We start from the raw sequence: 18,278 nt of genomic DNA, 5'->3' as shown, positions 1-18,278 counted from the left end.
GATTACTTAACAAAAGATATTTTTAAAACACATATAATTTTAAATTTTAATACAAGTGAAACTTAAAGAAAGAAAAGGGAGGCCATCAGATAGAAGCATGAGTTGAGAAACAACCTCATGGTCGCAGGGAGCACAGAAAGAAGAGCCTGGGGACCTGAGAGCTGGCACAGGCAAGAGAACACCATGAACCAGGAGGGGGACTGTTGATTGCCCAAACTCAGGGAGGCCCAGAGATGGTCCCATGCCCGCTCCATGGATGAAGGAGTCCCACAGTCCCACGTGAGAGACCAGGGACTTCTGAGGTGCCTCGGAGAACTTCACCCCACTGTGATTCCATTCTATTTACCTGTTTACGTGCGCCTTCTCTGCCTCCCTGATCTGAATAAAGCGCGACCGGCTCCTGCTGTACTGGATCCCCATTCCTGCTCACTGTTCGACAATACAGTAGGCACCCGATGAATGTTTGTTGAGTGAGCAGGGGTCCTCTAACATCAAGGGCCCCCCAGTTGCAGGTAGATGATGCTGCCTGGAGCATTTCATTACAGGCAGGAGCCGGGCTCCCTGGCCGAGAGGGGGGTAAGGAAGCCAGCCCCTGGAGGGCAGAGACGAGGAGCAGTAGTGAAGCTGCCCACAGGACGCGGGGTCAAGTGCAAGCGCCTCAGGGGCCCTCCCAAGCCAGAGCTTGAGACTTCTGGAGCAGACCTCATGGAGATTACAGCCTACGTGGAGGCCACAAAGTTTAGAGTCTCTGAGTAGACCCTAGGTTGGGGACCTGCTTATTTCAAAGATTAACAATAAAAGTTTTTACTCTAGCCCCTTTATAAAGAATTTTTATACAACAGTAAATAAATAAAGGACAGTAGAATAAAAGCAAGAACCAGCATTAGCATGCTGCTACTCCTGGGTACACTCCGGACTCTTCTCCAGGCCACATTAGGCACTCCACGGGCGCCCAGGATGACCTCTGTCCTGACACTCATTCCTCTGAGCTACCAACGGCCTGCTTCTTGAATTCCCTGAAGGCGTGCCGTGCTCCCCACCCACCTGTGTGATCTTGGAAACCCAGCACAGTGCTGGGCTGGCACGTAGTGGGTGCTCAATAAACGTCTGTTGGCTGGATCTACGCTAAACAAGAGCTGAGAACTGGAATACAGACCTCAGTGCCCTCAGCTGGCCTGTCTAGGTATTTTACTTGGAAGTCAGTTCTTTGGAACTCGGAAGACATGCTGACAGGTTCCCAGGCGGGCCCTCAAAAGCCTACGTACCCCATAATTCAAAGATTGCAAGGAGAGGAACAAATTTAATCTCCCTTTGAAATTTGTGTTTTTCCTGTAGGCAAATGGCCCCACCCCTAATCCACCACGGACAAGAGCCCCAGGGAAGCAGCGGGCCTGCCCAGCCCACTCTGAAGAATCCACAGTATGTAATTAGCTGGGTGCTAATTAAATAGAAGCAGTGCGGGGGTGTCACAGGCCTCTGGGGTTGGAATCTGGGAAACACGGGGAGTAAGAGCTTCCTGTCCAGTCAGAGAGCAGGTGATGGCAGGAGGCGCCTGCCTGGATGCAGGCATCTGAATCATGGGAAGGTTTTGAAAGGAGTCAAACTCAAGGAGGGAGGGGGCAGGGGAGGGGGGCAGTCAGGTGCACCCTCAGCTGCCACACACTGTCACAGGAGGATGAGGCGGCCAACCAGCTGTGCTTTAGAAAGGAGTGTGAGGGGCAGGTAAACCTGGGTGGGGGGAACACATGTTCAAAAGTGATGATCACAGTTTTTTAGAGCCCAATAAACAACTCTGATGCCCAGGGCTGATTCAGGGGCAGCCAAACTTGGCCCGATGGCCAAACCCCATGGGAAAAAATTCAGCTTTCACCCGCTGGGGCGGCAGGGATCCCTGAGCGGTGGCAGAAACAATTAAGTACTCTTCCAGAGGCTACTGGAATATTCTTTTTTCATTCCACCAACAGAGGTGGACAGAACACTACTATGGGTTAGCCCATCACATAGCTGAGAGGGGCAGGAGCGAGCCATCAAGATGGGACCGGGCTGAGGCAGACAGCGGCAGTTAGCTCCTTCCCGCTGTGACTTCTGCTGCCAAGCTGGCCTCACTGATTCTCTCCCATCTACTGAAGGCCAGAAAGTCAGTGCTGCGAAATGTGGGCCCCAGACAGCTGCTGCCGGACCCTGCAGATCTCAGGAGCGGCTGGAGTAAGGACCTGGGGGCCACCGGGAGCTCGGGATGACACAGTTTATGAAGAATCTCCCGTTCCTTGGGGTAGCCAGAAGGAAGGTGACCAAGATGCCGGAGTTCACATTCAGGATTTCCCTTTCGCTGAAGTGAGCTCGAGTGGGAGTCCACTTCTTGCAGCCGGAAAAGCATCTACCTGGGGACAGGAACCATGCTACGTGCTGGCAACACAATCTGGCAAGACAGACAGGTCCCACAGGGTATTCACAGCATGGCGTTCTTAAAGAGCAAGAGAAAGTTACACGTAGTATGCTCTTATCTAGACAGTATTTTTTCAAATATAGGACAGAGATGGGGAGGACATACATCCCATATTCGGTCAGTTAACATGACTGCTTTGTGTCCTGTATTTCTTCCCTGTGACATGAACCACAGCTGTAATTAGTACGTATTTGCCATCTCCCCCACTAGAATTTAAGCTCCATAAGGGTAAAGACGGCGAAAACTTATTCCTATATAATCCTATTTATTGTTGAACCCTCAGCATTAAACATGGTACCTTGTTCAGAGTAGCATTTAATAACTGCCGTGAAATGAACAGATGATAGTGTCTCTGGTGAACTTTAGAAGCTCCTTATTTTCTTCTTGGAAACAGCTATAGTCTTCAGTTGCTTTTGTGTGTGTGTGTGTGTGTGTGTGTGTGTGTGCGCGCGCGCGCACGCGCGAACATACATATATAGACGCACACACATGTATACGTTGTACATTATGAACTTTGTGACTTCTTCAAACCGAAGTAAAGTAACTCTGGGACAAATCTATGAATCACAAAGTGGACCCTAAAACCGGAGAGGAACTTGGGGAAAGCAGGCTGCAGAGGCCGCAGGACAGAAAGGGGAAGGTGAAAGTCAGCTCCCATTTCCCAGACAAGGCAGCCAACAACGAACGTGCAGTGAACCCGAGTAAGCTGCCTTCTCCTCCAGCTCAAATCCTTGGCCGCAAAGCAGGAACCCGGTCCGAGAAGAGGGCAACACACATGAAGAAGCACAAAGGCAAGAAAACGAGCAGGCAGCAGCCCGAAGGCACCGAGCATTCTGTGTGGCGCAAGGCCGTGTACACAAGAGGCGGCCGTCACCACCCACGCACTGGAAAGGTCTGCGCTGCGGGGCCTGCCTCCCCTGCAGGCAGCAGGTGCCCCAGTGACAAACCGTGGTTTCTCTTATGCGCTTCCCTCCTCCTGCAATCTGGATGCCTCGATTATTCCACCAGGTCCTCCCCTTTAGGAAATGCCTTCCACAGCAACGTACGAATGCGTTTATAGCTCCCTTATTCCACGCAAGTGAGCACACACCTCACAGACAAGGAGCCTGAGGCCCTGAGGGAAATATGACGTCTGCCCCCAGAGGCCCTCATGGTCAACATGGAGACAAGAGAAACAGAGGTGAATATCATGAGATCAACGTCATCAGGGGCTGTCAATAATGTCATCAGAGAAAGGATTACACCCGAGGCTGGTGCAACACCAGGAGGCTTCCTGGAGGGGGCAGCTCGTGGTGGTCCCTCTCTATTGTTCACATACTGAGCGTGGCCAGGGGCTTGTTATACTGAGCAAGTTTGTAACTGACTCCCTCTATGCTTAACCAAATTCGACAGTATGTCTGGCCTCGTCGGCACTGCCTGGTCCACACCTAATGGAGAAGGATGACCCTCAGGCTTGAGGCACTTACAATGCCATGGATTTGGGCCACCTTGTTGCATAAGTCAGGACGCCACTTCTGAAGAGCCAGATAGAAAGGATTTTTCAGGAGATCTTCGTCATATAGAGCCATATGGACTTCAGATGGGGCAGAGACCGTCTCCTGGGACAAGGAAAGAAAAAGCAGTAAATGACCACTTTCAGATTTATATAACACAGAAAAGTCCTGTTCTGGCAACTTCTAAAAAGCATCTCTGACATGTATTATTCTACTCTACAGACTTAACACCCCAACAGGAAATATCAAAGATAACCCACCAATTCCAAGATGAGTTGTTTTACTGGCTAACTGTATACATTACATCCTGAAAATCTTAAGCTCCAAATCATTGCAAAAAATAAAAATGGCTATTTTTAGAACATCCTCTGTGACCAAAATTATGACATTTTAAATATATGTGTGTATTCTGAATGAAATACTTTAAGCCTACAGGAACAATGGAAACCTGCCACCCCGGATTACCAAATTTAACACTTTGCGTATTTGCTTCAGAGTTTCTTTTAAGAAGTCTATCAGAATAGACTGGAATCCCCCTATGCCCCTCTGATCCTATTCCCTCCTCCTCTTTCGGAACCAACCACTATTCTTGTTCACGTTTCTATTCCTTTAATATGCGTGCATTCATAAGTAATATAAAATATTCTTTTAGGAGCTTCAGAATTTCCATACTTGGCTTCACGCTGCAAGTATCCTGGAACACGCCTCTTCCAATCAACAAGTTTTCAAATCCTAGCTATGCTGATCCATACAGATCAGACGTTTCTTCACTAACTTCTGATGTCTAGTATTCTTTTAAGGGAACATGACACAATTTATTTAGCTGATATCCTATATTGCATCCACATTTTCGGGATTACAAACAATGCTGGAATGAACTCGCTTATGCCCTTATGTGTAAAGCCTGAGCACATATGTGGGAACGTCCCTAGGAGAGGCAGTCTAGGGTACACCCACCTGCTTTCTACTTCCATGAAAAGAGCATGGGTGCACCCCTCCCTCACACCACATCCTAGCCAACCCTTTTTAGTATTGTCCAATTATCTCATTTCTGCCAGTCTGGGAGTATAAAATAGTATTTTGCTGTTTTTAATTTTCATTTCTCTAATGAAATTGAACATCGGGACTCCTGAGCGGCTCAGTTGGTTGAGTGTCTGACTCTTGGTTTTGGCTCAGGTCATGACCTCGCCGTTCATGGGCTCAAGCCCCACATTGGGCTCTGCGCTGACAGTGCAGCGCCTGCTCGGGGTTCTCTGTCTCCCTCTCTCTCTGCCCCTTCCCTGCCCAACGCTGTCTCTCTAAATACACTTAAACAAAAAAAGAAAAAGAAAAACAAATAGAACGTCATTTCCTTATGTTCTATAAATTGCCTTATCACGTCTTTCGCCCACTTTTTACATGAGTTGTTGGCCTTTTTCTTACCATTTATAGTTCTTTATGCATCTGGATACTAAAAGGTCTTGCAAATATCTTCTCCCAATCTGTGACCTGTCTCCTCATTTTTTCAAATGGATGTTTTCAGAAATAGAAGTGTTTGATTTTAATGTGGCTGAACCTGTCAACCCTTGCCTTAATGGTCAGTGCCTTGTGGATCTTAGGAAATCCTATCATCTGGAGTACCTTTCTGCAAAGTGACTTCATCATTCTCCCTTTCAGAAGGTGGAGTCTACCTCCCCACCCCTGTGAATCTGAGCCAGCCCTGTGACTGCGTTAGCCAACCAACAGACAGAAGTGATGCTCTGGGATTTTAGAGTGTCAGCCTCAAGAGACTGCAGATTCCACACCCTTTCTCTTCGCACCCTAAGACCACCACACTATGAAGAAGCCTGTGAGGGGCGCCTGGGTGGCTCAGTCGGTTAAACATCTGACTTTGGCTAAGATCATGATCTCACGGTTTGTGGGTTCGAGCCCCGTGTCAGGGTCTGTGCAGACAGCTCGGAGCCTGAAGTCTGCTTCAGATTCTGTGTCTCCTTCTCTCTCTCTGCCCCTCTCCCATTCATGCTCTGCCTCTCTCAAAAATAAATAAAAACATTTTAAAAATTAAAAAAAAAGAAGAAGAAGAAGCCGCCCATGGGATGAAGGACCATGAGGGGAAGAGAGGCCCATGTGGTCCAGTGAGTACAGCCAGCCAGTCCACCCACCAGCTGAATGCAGCCATGTGAGTCCAGGTGAGACTAGCAGAAGAACCAGTCTGCCAGCCCATGAATAGTAGGAAACAATAAGTCGTGGCAGTTTTAAGCCACTAAGTTTTGGGCTGGTTTACTATGCAACACAGACTACTTGAAATCATATCCTTTCAACTCCAAAACCATAATCACTATAATTCCTAAGAATCTTCGTTTTTATATATATTATAAATTAGGCATCTAATTTAATTTCTTTCCTCTATGGTAAGCTATCTTGGGCTGTTTGGGCTACTAACACAAAAAGTACAGACTGGGCGGCTTAAATTTACTTCTCATAGTTCTGGAGGCTGGAAGCCCAAGAACAAGGTCCTGGCAGATTTGGTTTTTGATGACCCACTTCCTAGTTTGTAGACTGCCACCACCTCGCTGGGTCCTCACATGGCAAGAGTTCTCCTGTCTTTTCCTCTTTTTACAAGACTGTTCATTCCATCACGAGGGCCCCATGACCTAATCTAACCCCTATGAATCTCAACGCCTGACCCCCAAATACCATCACATTAAGGATTAGGATTTCATCATATGAATGGTGGGGTGGGGGCACAAAAATTCAGTCCATAGCATAAGCCAACTGTCCCATCATGCTTTTTTGAATAGTCGATCACTTTCACACTGGCCAATGATGCTACCTTTGCTATATTCCAAGTCCCTATATATGTTTAGCTGGTTTCTGAGCTCTACGCTATTTCAACAGTCTAACCAGTGCCATCCAACACTTGAGAAATGTAATTACATACACACTATGCATAAACACATATAACTTAAAATTTTCTGGTAGTCACATTAAAAAAGAAACAGGGGTGGGGGCGCCTGGGTGGCACAGTCGGTTAAGCGTCCGGCTTCAGCCAGGTCACGATCTCGCGGTCCGGGAGTTCGAGCCCCGCGTCAGGCTCTGGGCTGATGGCTCGGAGCCTGGAGCCTGTTTCCGATTCTATGTCTCCCTCTCTCTCTGCCCCTCCCCCATTCATGCTCTGTCTCTCTCTGTCCCAAAAATAAATAAAAAACGTTGAAAAAAAAATTTTTTTAATAAAAAAAAAAAAAAGAAACAGGGGCGCCTGGGTGGCTCAGTTGGTTGAGCATCTGACTTCGGCTCAGGTCATGATCTCATAGCTCGTGAGTTCGATCCCCGCATCAGGCTCTGTGCTGACAGCTCAGAGCCTGAAGCCTGCTTCCAATTCTGTGTCTCCCTCTCTGCCCTCCCCCTCTCGCATTCTGTCTCTCTCTCTCTCTCTCTAAAATAAATAAACATTAAAAAAATTTACTTTTTCAGGGCGCCTAGGTGGCTCAGTGGGTTAAGCATCTGACTTTTGTTCTTGTCATGATCTCACAGTTCATGAATTCGGGCCCCACACTGGGCTCCATGTTCACAGCTCAGAGCCTGGAGCCTGCTTTGGATTCTGTGTCTCCCTCTCTCTCTGCCCTTCCCCTGCTTGCTCTCTCTCAAAAATAAACATTAAAAAAGTTGTTTTTAATTGTTTTTTAAAGAAACAGATGAGGGGCACCTGGGTGGCTTAGTCAGTTAAGCATCCAACTTTGGCTCAGGTCATGATCTCGCGGTTCATGGGTTCAAGCCCCACATCGGGCTCTGTGCCGACAGCCCAGAGCCTGTTGTCTGTTTTGGATTCTGTGTCTCTCTCTCTCTGCTCTGCCCCTGCTTTCACTCTCTCTCTCCCTCTCTGAAAAATAAACATTAAAATTTTTTTAATATAAAGTGAAATTAATTTTAATAATATATTTATCCTAATATATCCAAAATATTATATTTTCAACATGTGATCAATTTTTAAAACTATTAATGACACATTTTACATTCTTTTTTACTCTTACTAAATCTTCAAAATTTGGTGTGTACTTTACATTCACTTTTCAATTCATATTAGCCACATTCAAGTGCTCCATAGCCACATATGGCTAGTGGCTATTATACTGGACAGAGTAGGGCTATACCACATTGTTTTACATGACTATAGCTTCATAATAAGCCTTGCTGTCTCATAAAGGCCTCCCTCCTTGTTCTCCCAAATTGTCTGGTTCTTCTTAACTTTTTGCAATATCACATAAATTAAAGTCAGTTCATCAATTCCATGAAAAATCCTCTTGGGATTTTTATTAGAAATGCACTAAATTTATGGACTGGAAAGTCAACATCTTTATGATAATGAATCTCATCATCCATGGACATGGTATGTCTTTCCCTGTATGTCTTCTTCTATGTCCTCCAATTAAATTTTCTCCATAAAAATCATAGATTATATACAACTTTTATTAAACATTATTTGTATATTCTGTATAGATTTTCTCCTGTTGTGAATGGAGCTTCCATTGCCCCTGTCTGCTCCATTTACCATACATCCGTGTGGTGTCCCTGAGCTATCAGAGAGGAATATGAAAAATGGGCACAGAAAAAGAATCTGAGCCTCCATCTCAGGCAGTGCAATGAAGAATATAAACACCTGTCTTGCAGGATTCCCATTTACATGCTGCTTTCAGTATTTTTGCCATACTGCATACCAGTATACCACCACCTATTGCTGGCCCATATGGTGTCTTTGTGAGAATCAGAAAAAGGGACCCCATCCTCCCAGTGGGTACAGTCCTATGCCAGGGCACATGGCTTGGTAAGTAGCTCATAGGCTATTTATCAGCCCCAGTTTGCCAATATCTCCCTCCCCTAGGCAGGGCACCTGTGTAGTAAATAATCTGCATAATTATACACAATGACTCTACTGCTAATGTTTGACATATTCCTTTAAACACCTACTGTCTTTTCAATTTTATTTTATTTAGAGGCGCCTGGGTGGCTCAGTCGGTTGAGCGTCTGACTTCGGCTCAGGTCATGATCTCGCGGTTTGTGAGTTTGAGCCCCGCGTCGGGCTCTGGGCTGACAGCTCAGAGCCTGGAGTCTGCTTTGGATTCTGTGTCTCCTCCTCTCTCTGCCCCTCCGATGCTGACGTTCTGTCTCTCTCTGTCTCTTAATAATAAACGTTTAAAATATTTTTTTTATTTTATTTATTTTTATTAAGTTTATTTATTTATTTTGAGAGAGAAAGAGAAAGAGAAAAGCACAAGCAGGGGAGGGGCAGAGAGAGGCGAGAGAATCCAAAGCAGGCTCCTTGCTGTTGGCATAGAGCCCGATGTGGGGCTCGATCCCACTAACAGTGAGATCACGACCTGAGCAAAATCAAGACTTGGACGCTTAAATGAGCCACCTACGTGCCTCTAAAATTTATGTTAAAAAGAACCCTTATTACAACTTTAAATATAAAAACAGTATCACTCCTATAAAATATGTAATCTTAAAAATTATAAAAACAATTGACGTTAAAACCTTGCTAAATACCACTACCTGCCAAACACTCTGAACCCGAGCCTGAGACCCCTTCACTGAAAAGGGAAAATTAGCAACTATCAAAGAACATCAAGTAACTTATCCCTGATACAATAAGATGAATGAAATAGGAATGAAAAACTGAATTACTTTCTTACTATATAACAATATTCCAAAATGCCTTCTTGGGAAAATACCAGGACAGTAGACATAAGTACATACATTATGAATCCTATCAGTTTCAGCTAATGATAAAAATAGCAACTATTTGATGGGGCACCTGCGGGGCTCTGTAGGTTGAGTGACTTTGGCTCAGGGCATGATCTCGCAGTTCATGAGTGTGAGCCCCACATCGGGCTCTCTGCTGTCAGCACAGAGCCCGCTTCAGATCCTCTGTCTCCTTCTCTCTGTCCCTCCCCTGCCTGCACGTTCTCAAAAATAAACAAACATTAAAAAACAAAAACAGCAACTATTTGAAAGTATCTTTCGTTCAGGCACTGTGATAACGTCTATGTATCGTCATCCCACTTTAATGTTCATAACTATAGGTAACTATAATTAATGCTCAAAACAACTGTTGGTATCATTAGCCCCCATATGCTGCAGATGAAGACACTGAGGCACGTTTGGCCCATTCGAGGTTACACACATGTCAGAATTTATTCCAACATGCACCCCTTCAACAACTACAGTCATCGTGTAAAATAAGTAAGCCTGGATTAAGGGTTATTTCATGAGTCACTGATGCACAGATTCCCCCAAAGGAAAAGTCACCATGACAGACAGCCACACAGGCCCTACACTGAACTCCCGGGGTCTGGTCCAGCCAGCACAGTCTCTGCTACAGGCCCTCCTGGGGACTGCCTCAGGGGACAGCCCCACCCTGGGGACTGCCTGAGTTCCCTGCAAATCCTCTTAGGGGAAGAGCCTAGCATGAAAAAGGCTACATATAATCCCTTCCTGGACCCCAGAGACGGCTCTGCAACAATTCAGGTACCTGAACAATTCAGGTACCTGAATTGTTGAATTCAATTATTACCGGAGTCCAAATAATCCTTTTACGAGTCCCTACCAAGTCCCTACCAGAACGAGTGGATAATGTGACTTTGCTGGGACAGAGTCACAAGAAAACAAAAATTCTTCCTGGTTTCTGACACAATTGGTTCTACACAGCAGAGTGCAAAAGTAAACACCCCTTGGACAGAAACCGCGTGAGAGACAGGATGAGATACAGGCAGAATGAAGCTGGGAAGGGACACTCCTTCTGCTTCTCAGACAAGGTGCTGGCTCAGCGTCCACACCTCCATGCCCAAGATGGAGGCGACAAGGGCAAACTCTGATGGAGGAAGTGACAACCTGGCTGGGAGGCAAGGAATGTGTATCAGCAGAGTAAAACCAACCCAGAGCAGCGCTGCGGCAGGTAAGGACCAGGCAAGAGAAGGGAGAAGCAAGGAAAGGGGGTGGGGTGGGGAGCAGAGAAGGCCTCCCTGGCAAGGACCAGAGTAAGACAAGGGTTTGGGAAGCAGGAACAGAAACCCAAGAGTAAACTTCTCTTGACAGATGAGTGAGTCCAGGGAAATACAAGAATCCAAATAGTGCCAGTCAGAGAGGGGCAGCAAGGTAAAGGAAGGCCCCTGAAGGCCACATCAAAACATTCCATTCAGGGGCACCTGGGTGGCTCAGTCAGTTAAGCGTCCAACTTTGATTTCGGCTTAGGTCATGATCCCAACATCGTAGGATCGAGCCCCACGTTGGGCTCTGTGCTGAGCATCGAGCCTACTTGAGATTCTCTCTCTCTGTCTCTCTGTCTCTCTGTCTCTCTCTCTCCCCCCCCGCCCCTCTCTCCCACTTGTGCGCTCTCTCTCTCTAAAAAGAAATAAAATGAAAAAAACATTTATAAAAAGAAAAACATTCCATTCAAATGCACGAAACACACAAGACTGAGCAAGCATTGCTGGTGAATGGGACAGAGCTTGCTGTGTTTCAGTCCCAAGTCAACTGTTTTCTCTTGGACATCATTCCTCCTGGTTGCCAAGGACTGAACCCTCTGTCCAGGAGTAAGGATTCCAAGAGCTCTGTCCAGAACTGTTGTCCACCTTTTCCTCCCAGTGTTAAAAACATATAATAATCTGATGCAGTCTGGTGCTTAATGCCAGAATGGAATTCTCATACGGAGGTAAATACTTAAAGTAGGTTAACACCCTGAACAAGTTCACTTGCAAGAATTGGCTTTAGATTTTAAAATAACATGCAAAGTAAATGGATTCTTCCTCATAAAACGGGAAAGACGAGTAAATCCTCTTATAAAACTCCTTTAAGAAAAAAATTCCACCCCTGACGAAGCTCAAATGATGGGATGATTTACAGCAACTCCAATGTGAAATCAGTCACAGGTAACAAATACCCCTGAACATGAGTTATCCGAGGTGACCCTATGAACAGGAGAGCCAGGCAAAGTCTCAAACTAGCACCGGACATTTCAAGACGTGGTGTGCACACTTGTGGTTTTGTGGTCTTCAACCGTCCCATCAGTCTAGATGAGGCTGGGTGGTCAGGGACCATCTGATGACAGCGTGCAGCTTCGCTCAGCACAATCCAACACGGTAATGTCTGTGCCTCCCAGAGATAAACTCCCAGCTGAAATGTCACCGCTCTGGCTGCTCCCACCCTTACAGGGCCCTCACCAAAGGTCTTGATCAGGCATATTTTCCAAATGATGAGCAACATTCTCCAACTAGTTTCATCTGTGATTCAGAAGGGAAAGGCAAAAGGGCAAAACTTTCTAATTCATCTATATTTAATAGCAAATGGAAGCAGCTGGATGGTGTAACGTATGGCATTACAGTCACTTATGTCCTTCCGGCCTGTAACATCTGTGGATCCTATCTATACTTTTCTCAAAGCTCTCCTTCAAAGCTTCCAGCCTGTTTGTGGCCAGCTGGCTCTCCGTAGGCATGCTGTATCTGTGTCGTCCACTTGAACAAAATGATAGCGGGGTGTTAGAGGAAGCTCAAGCTCCCCGGGAGGTGTCATCTCTCATAGGAGCTGAAAATCCACTGCCCATATCCAGGGGAGGGTGACGAGCTGGCCCCAGGCAGCTATGCAGGCACTGGCAAAAAGCCAGAAACAAACTGTGCTCAGAGCTGGCCATACGCAGTGACAGCTGGAACGTGGAGGGCCACACAGGGAGAGAAGGCCTCAGAGCTGGAAGAGGGGTGTGACCACTAAGCAGGAGAGTTTGGAGGAGCACAACCGCCCCTCAGAACACCACTCCTACACCCCGCTCCGGAAGTCACCGGAGGAGGCACCGGCACCCAACTCCTGCCAGAATCCTGAGCAGAAAGGCAGGAGTTCCGAGGGCCGCGTCTCGGTGTCTCGCAGACGTAGGTCTGGATTTGGGTCTGAATGCTTTCGAGGTCTGGTATCTATCATCACATGGCCACATTCCTCTGCTCCTCTAGGAGAGGATTAAGTTACTGGCCACCAATCTAATTCTGACAATTCACAAATGGAGGGAGAGCCCCCACAGAAACACTAACGGTGCACAGACCCAGCGGTTGCCCTCACGAGGGCAATGCAGTCCAAGAGCCACAAGGAGACACAATCAAGAAGACCTTGACTGCAGACACTACTGCTTGCTCTCCCGGCAATGCTGCCAGGCAGGATGATTTCAGATGGCAAGCCAAAGTCAAGAGAGCTCACCCCAGTAGCTTCTCCACTTCAGAGCCCCGACTGCTTTCCTGTCGCTGGGGCTAGTCACAAGTGTCTGTCCCTGCTCCCATCCTGCACTTCTCCCTCAGGGGCTTCTACCTCCTGATCTTACTCATACTGGTCCACATGAAAAGATAACAAAGTGATCTTTGCAACACTGAGGTCTGTATGGTATAGTAGTCCCCCTTACCCTCAGTTTCATCTTCCAGTTTTGGTTCCCCATGGTCAACTGGAGTCCGGAAACAGAAGATCCTCCTTCTGACATACGGTCAGAAAGTCAACAGTAGCTAACACAGTATCATAATAACCCGTATCGGGTCCCCTCCCTTCATTTCATCACGTGGGCATTTTATCATCTCACATCATCACAGGAAGAATGAGTACGGTACCGTAAGATATTTTGAGACAGAGCACATTTACATAACTTTTATCACAGTGCCTCATGAATAAGTGTTCTTTTTTATTAGTTATTTTTGTTAATCTCTTACTGTGCCTAATTTATATATTAAACTCATCATAGGTATGTAGGTATAGGATTTGGTACTATCCAAAGTTTCCGGCATCCAGTAAGGGTCTTGGAAAACATCCCCCACAGATTAAAAAGGGCTACTATATTCTTCAAGGACTTACGTACTTGAACTCCCTACTAGACGAACTCTCAATTTCTCCACCTGGCATTAAGGACCTCTCATTCTGGCCTTCCACCGATCTCAGTAGCCTCACCTCCCTCCACTGTCCCCAAAGCTCCCCAAAGTGATGGGTTCTCCCTCCTGTCCATTTTGTCTTGAAAACTACTCTTCCCTTGCCATGGCCCCATGTGGCCAGTGGGCGGCTAAGAGCCACACAGCAGAGAATGGCCACGGCCTGGATCATCCAAGCCCTGGCCCCAAACGGCCCCAAATCAATAGATAAAAGGACAGAGAGCTCAGTGAGAGGGAACCCTGGGGTGAAGCACTCTGGATCCTCTGGACTGCCTCAATACCATGCTGGGGGAGGCAGACTCAAAACGTTAATATCTCACCAAGATTCCCTGCTCTTCTCTGGGGCTGGCGGGAGGCTTGCACTAATCAAAATAGGGTACTCTCCCCCACGAAACCCATAAACTTGGAAAACGCCAGTTCGCATGCAAACTAGTAGTCCCTCCAGTCTCGCCAGCTCCTCCCTCCCTGTATGTCCTAAATTCTCAAGGAAGACGGGTCACTTGCTCCGTGATGACCCAGCACAGGCTTCGGTTTCCAGTGCCCAAGTCCCCAACATCTCCAGGGGCCATGCCTGGCTCAAGAGCCCACAGTAGTCTATGTTCAACGAAAAGAACTGAACAGACCCAGAATCTGGAACATCTCTTGGTGCTTAAGTTTTCCTGGAGTAAATTTTACCCAGCAGGACGAAAGACGACTGACTGACAGGGATTCCCTCCTCCTTCCCTGCCCCTTCACCCCCCCCCCTCCCCCGGGACCACAAGGCCAGAGGCTCCGGACCCCCACCCACATCTTCCCCCTCCAGCCGCCGGGTCAGGCAGTCAGCAAACCATTGAGGCCACTCAGCGCTGGGGCGACGGCCCCGCCCACTGCCCCCAAGTCCGAGCTCACAGCCCCCGCACCCGCTGACCCGTCCCGTAGTCATGGGGATCAGAGGGCGCATTCTTCGCCATCCCCCACTCCGCACACGAAGGGCAGAGAGAGCCCGGCTGCCGATCGGACCCGGAGAGCGCGGGCGAGCGGCCCAGCTAGCGAGGGACTGGGGTCTTGGGGTGGCCGTCCAGGGGCAGCCAGCCCAGCCTGGGGCGCCGCGGGGCTCCCGCGGCGGTGAGAAAAGAGCCCCTCCCCCTTCCAGCTCTGGGGCCCCGCCCGGCCACTAGGCCCCGAGGCGCAGCCGTCCCGGAGTAAGGGAGGCGCGGAAGGAGACAAGAGGGAGGACACTTACTTAAAAGGCTACATAGTTTCACTCCCTGCCCTTCCAGGAGCGGCGGCGACACCTCCCGGGCCCTCGACTCGGACCTCGGTGCCCACCACCCCAGCGCAGCAGTTCAGCTCCACCGCCCACCCCTTTACTCCGCCGTTGGGCGGAGCCGCACCTGGTCAAGCCAATGAACGACAGCCCTTACCCAGAGTGACGTGTGCACAGAGCAATCACTGAGCCCGCCCAGCCGGGGTGGGGCTCAGGCGGCGCACAGCGTTTCCTACTCAGGCGGGAGCAGCCTGGAGCCGCGGACTGCGCGTGCCCGGAACGGGAGGGGGCGGGGCCGAAAGCTGATCTGACACTAGAGGTGGGGTCCAAGCTTGGTCCCTAGAAAGCGGGCGGGATCTGGATAGGGAGCATCAGGGAGTCGTCCCGCCCTGTGGATCGCCCTTTACTGTTAGCTTCGGAGGACGAAGTCCTCCTGTCCTACAAGGGACACCACTATGTCAATGAAGGGGTCTAGGAGTTAGGGTCCCTGGGTTCTGGTTCCCCCACTTGTACGGACGTCGCGTGATCTAGGCTCCCTTTTACCTGTGCCTCGGTTTCCCCATCTTTACGATACTGGAGGGTTGGAACTGCCGAGGGCTAGTCTCCAAATCTGTAATGGGGTGCAGAGGAGGGGGAGATGGGGGACCTACACGTGACCTCCCCGCGCGGGGCCCCGCCTATCCCAGATCCAAGAGTTGCAAGCGCTCCGCGAGGACGGGCGGGGGTGGGCGGATCCTAAGAAACCCGACCCCGCAGCCCTTGGCTGTGGCTAAGGCGCCGCGCGCGGCTCGGCGGCCGCTAGCGCTGGCGACGGCACGGGAGAAGGATGGGGACCGCAACCCGGGCTTCGCAGAGGACCATCGTGGAGGCGAGGGCGGTGCAGAGACTCGGCGTGTGACTTGGAGTGCATCAGGAAATGATGGACGAGGGGATGAGAGATAGCTAACGGGGCTCTGTCTCTGCGTGCGTCCGGTCAGCGGAGGCGCACGTCGTGGGGCTGGAGAGGTTCTGTCTACAGCGGCAGCGCCGAGCTTGTCTCGGGCCATGAGAAGCGCGCGGACCGCCCGGCCCCAGGCTGTCCTCGTGGCCGGCCGCGTCCTGCCGCGCTGAGAGCTTGGGGGCGAAGAGGGGTGTGGGCGGCCGGGCTGCGCCCGAGCGCACCGCCATGGCAAGGGAGGAGTGCAAGGCGCTGCTGGACGCTCTCAACAAGACGACCGCATGCTACCACCACCTGGTGCTGACCGTCGGCGGCTCGGCAGACTCGCAGAACCTGCGTGAGGAGTTGCAGAAGACGCGCCAGAAGGCGCAGGAGCTGGCGGTGGCCATCCGCGCCCAGCTGACGGCCGCGCTACGCGACCGGGGCCTGGGCGCCGAGGAGCGCGCGGAGTTCGAGCGCCTCTGGGTGGCTTTCTCTGGCTGCCTGGACCTGCTGGAAGCCGACATGCGGCGTGCGCTGGCCCTGGGCACCGCGTTCCCGCTGCACGCGCCGCGGCGGCCGCTGGTGCGCACCGGCGTAGCGGGCGGCTCCGCGGGCGTAGCGGCGCGCGCCCTGAGCGCCCGCAGCCTGCGGCACGAGGCGGAGCGCGACTTCGACGTGGACGACCTGCGCGAGCTGGAGCGGGAGATCCTTCAGGTGAGCGAGATGGTCAACGACATGGAGATGAAGGTCAACGTGCCCCGCTGGACCGTGCAGGCCCGCCAAACGGCGGGCGCCGAGCTCCTGTCCAGCGTCGGCGCCTCTTCGGTGGGCGTCGTGTCTGTACAGGAGCGCACCGGGCCTTGCGACATGAGCAAGGCCCTAGCCGCCACCGTTTTCAGCGCCGTGCTGCTGGCGGCCGTGGCCCTGGCCATCTGCGTGGCGAAGCTGAGCTGACCGACAGAAGACTCTACCCGCCGCCGCTGCTCCCTCCCCGAAGACATCCTTCAGGAACGACTGCCACTGCCTGCACTCTGGATGGGAGTGGGATCTGGCATGTTTAAGGGAAGGGGTTCTAAAGCTCTCTCTATGTGTGTGTGTGTGTGTGTGTGTGTGTGTACACATCTGCCTGGGCAGAACATGGTTGCCTGGTGCTGGCCTGTGAGGAGTTAATTTTGCGCGGGCGGCCAGGGCATTACCGCTAATGTATGCAGCAGCTTTATCCCCTATTAATAGAAAACCGTCCACAGTGACCCTAGATTCCAAGTTAATGGGTTACCGCTTGTGCAGCTGGGGCGCGTTTACAACGGAGTCTGAGTCGGATTACCCCACCTCTACCAGTGATTCCCACTATCCGCGCGCAGGGGGGCAGTTTGAAAGGGGGGGTGAGGTGAAATGAGTGGGGGTGGGGTTGTTTTGCTCTGTGTGGGTGGTGACTTTGTTTCCTGGACAAAACTGTAAGAAGATGTAAGCAGGTTTTATTACCTTAATCCTTTGGGGCCTAAGTTTAGGAGAGTGTGCAGAGACATTCATGCAAAGTGCTATCTCTATGGTGCACGATTGAGCTTCTTGGCAGAGTTTATCCATTAGTTACCAAAAGCAGCGGGAAGAGGTTTGGGATGCTGACCTCCCCCCAAGTTATGACCCTACTTAGGAAACCAGAGAAGGCATGTGGAGCCTGCCCTCACATGCTTGGATCCATTGCACACACTTGCCTATTAAAAAGGGCTCTCCCCAGCCAGCCTGGAAGGGGCATGAGCTTTGGTAAGGGACACATGCTGTTTAAAGAGGCACTTTCTCCTTTGCTGGGGTTTATTTTTTGTTCCAAAACTAGACCAGTGTTTGATCCTCCTTTGGGGGAGGGCTGCAGAATCCTCTTTGGAGCCCTTAATCCTATCTATCCCTTGGAATTTGCCTGCTAGCCAGTAGGAGAGCTGGCTCTGGAGGAAACTGCATAGCTCCCTGACCCTCACACTGACCCTGAGAGGGGAAACCTCACTGTCTCATGTCAGTTTGAGCCAGTTAGCCCTGAGACTGGGTTAGAATGCAAAAGCTTCGGCTCAGAATTTCAGCAGCTTTTTAAAAACAATAACCATTTGAAAGAAAAACCATATAACATTTGTTCTGTCTTATCAAAGCTGGGTTTTTTGGTAAAGGACATTGACCACGAATCCATACGTGCCAATGAGTCAAACATCGTGGTCTTTACTTACATGCTTAAGTTAGTAAATCTACATCTATTATTAAAATAGAC

At 49.8% G+C, this 18,278-nt stretch overlaps 2 protein-coding genes across 6 annotated transcripts in view; one reads left to right on the top strand and one right to left on the bottom strand.

Annotated features, from left to right (window-relative positions):
* Window positions 1-15,216, bottom strand: part of ANKRD27 (ankyrin repeat domain 27) — a 51,521-nt gene extending 36,305 nt beyond the window's left edge. For 4 of the 5 annotated variants that reach the window (XM_040446252.1, XM_040446255.1, XM_040446256.1 and 1 more), the window contains exon 1: window positions 3,913-4,044. In XM_040446252.1, the coding sequence (XP_040302186.1) occupies window positions 3,913-4,014 (102 nt within the window). In that variant the 5' untranslated portion in view covers window positions 4,015-4,044. Of the gene's footprint in view, window positions 1-3,912; window positions 4,045-15,084 lie in introns of those variants that run through there. The other variant, XM_040446254.1, reaches the window with a different exon arrangement.
* A 232-nt stretch (window positions 15,217-15,448) lies between these two features.
* Window positions 15,449-18,278, top strand: RGS9BP (regulator of G protein signaling 9 binding protein). Its single transcript, XM_040446258.1, has one exon. It carries the CDS (start codon window positions 16,274-16,276, stop codon window positions 16,979-16,981), a length of 708 nt encoding a protein of 235 aa, XP_040302192.1. The 5' UTR covers window positions 15,449-16,273; the 3' UTR covers window positions 16,982-18,278.

Source organism: Herpailurus yagouaroundi, unplaced genomic scaffold (genome assembly GCF_014898765.1).
Source record: "Herpailurus yagouaroundi ecotype Mexico unplaced genomic scaffold, PumYag 194, whole genome shotgun sequence".
Classification (NCBI taxonomy): domain Eukaryota; kingdom Metazoa; phylum Chordata; class Mammalia; order Carnivora; family Felidae; genus Herpailurus; species Herpailurus yagouaroundi.
This window is presented reverse-complemented; position numbering and strand designations above follow the sequence as displayed.

Excerpts from the sequence above, each read along its gene's own strand:
- RGS9BP (XM_040446258.1), top strand. The coding sequence starts at position 16,274 with ATGGCAAGGGAGGAGTGCAAGGCGCTGCTGGACGCTCTCAACAAGACG.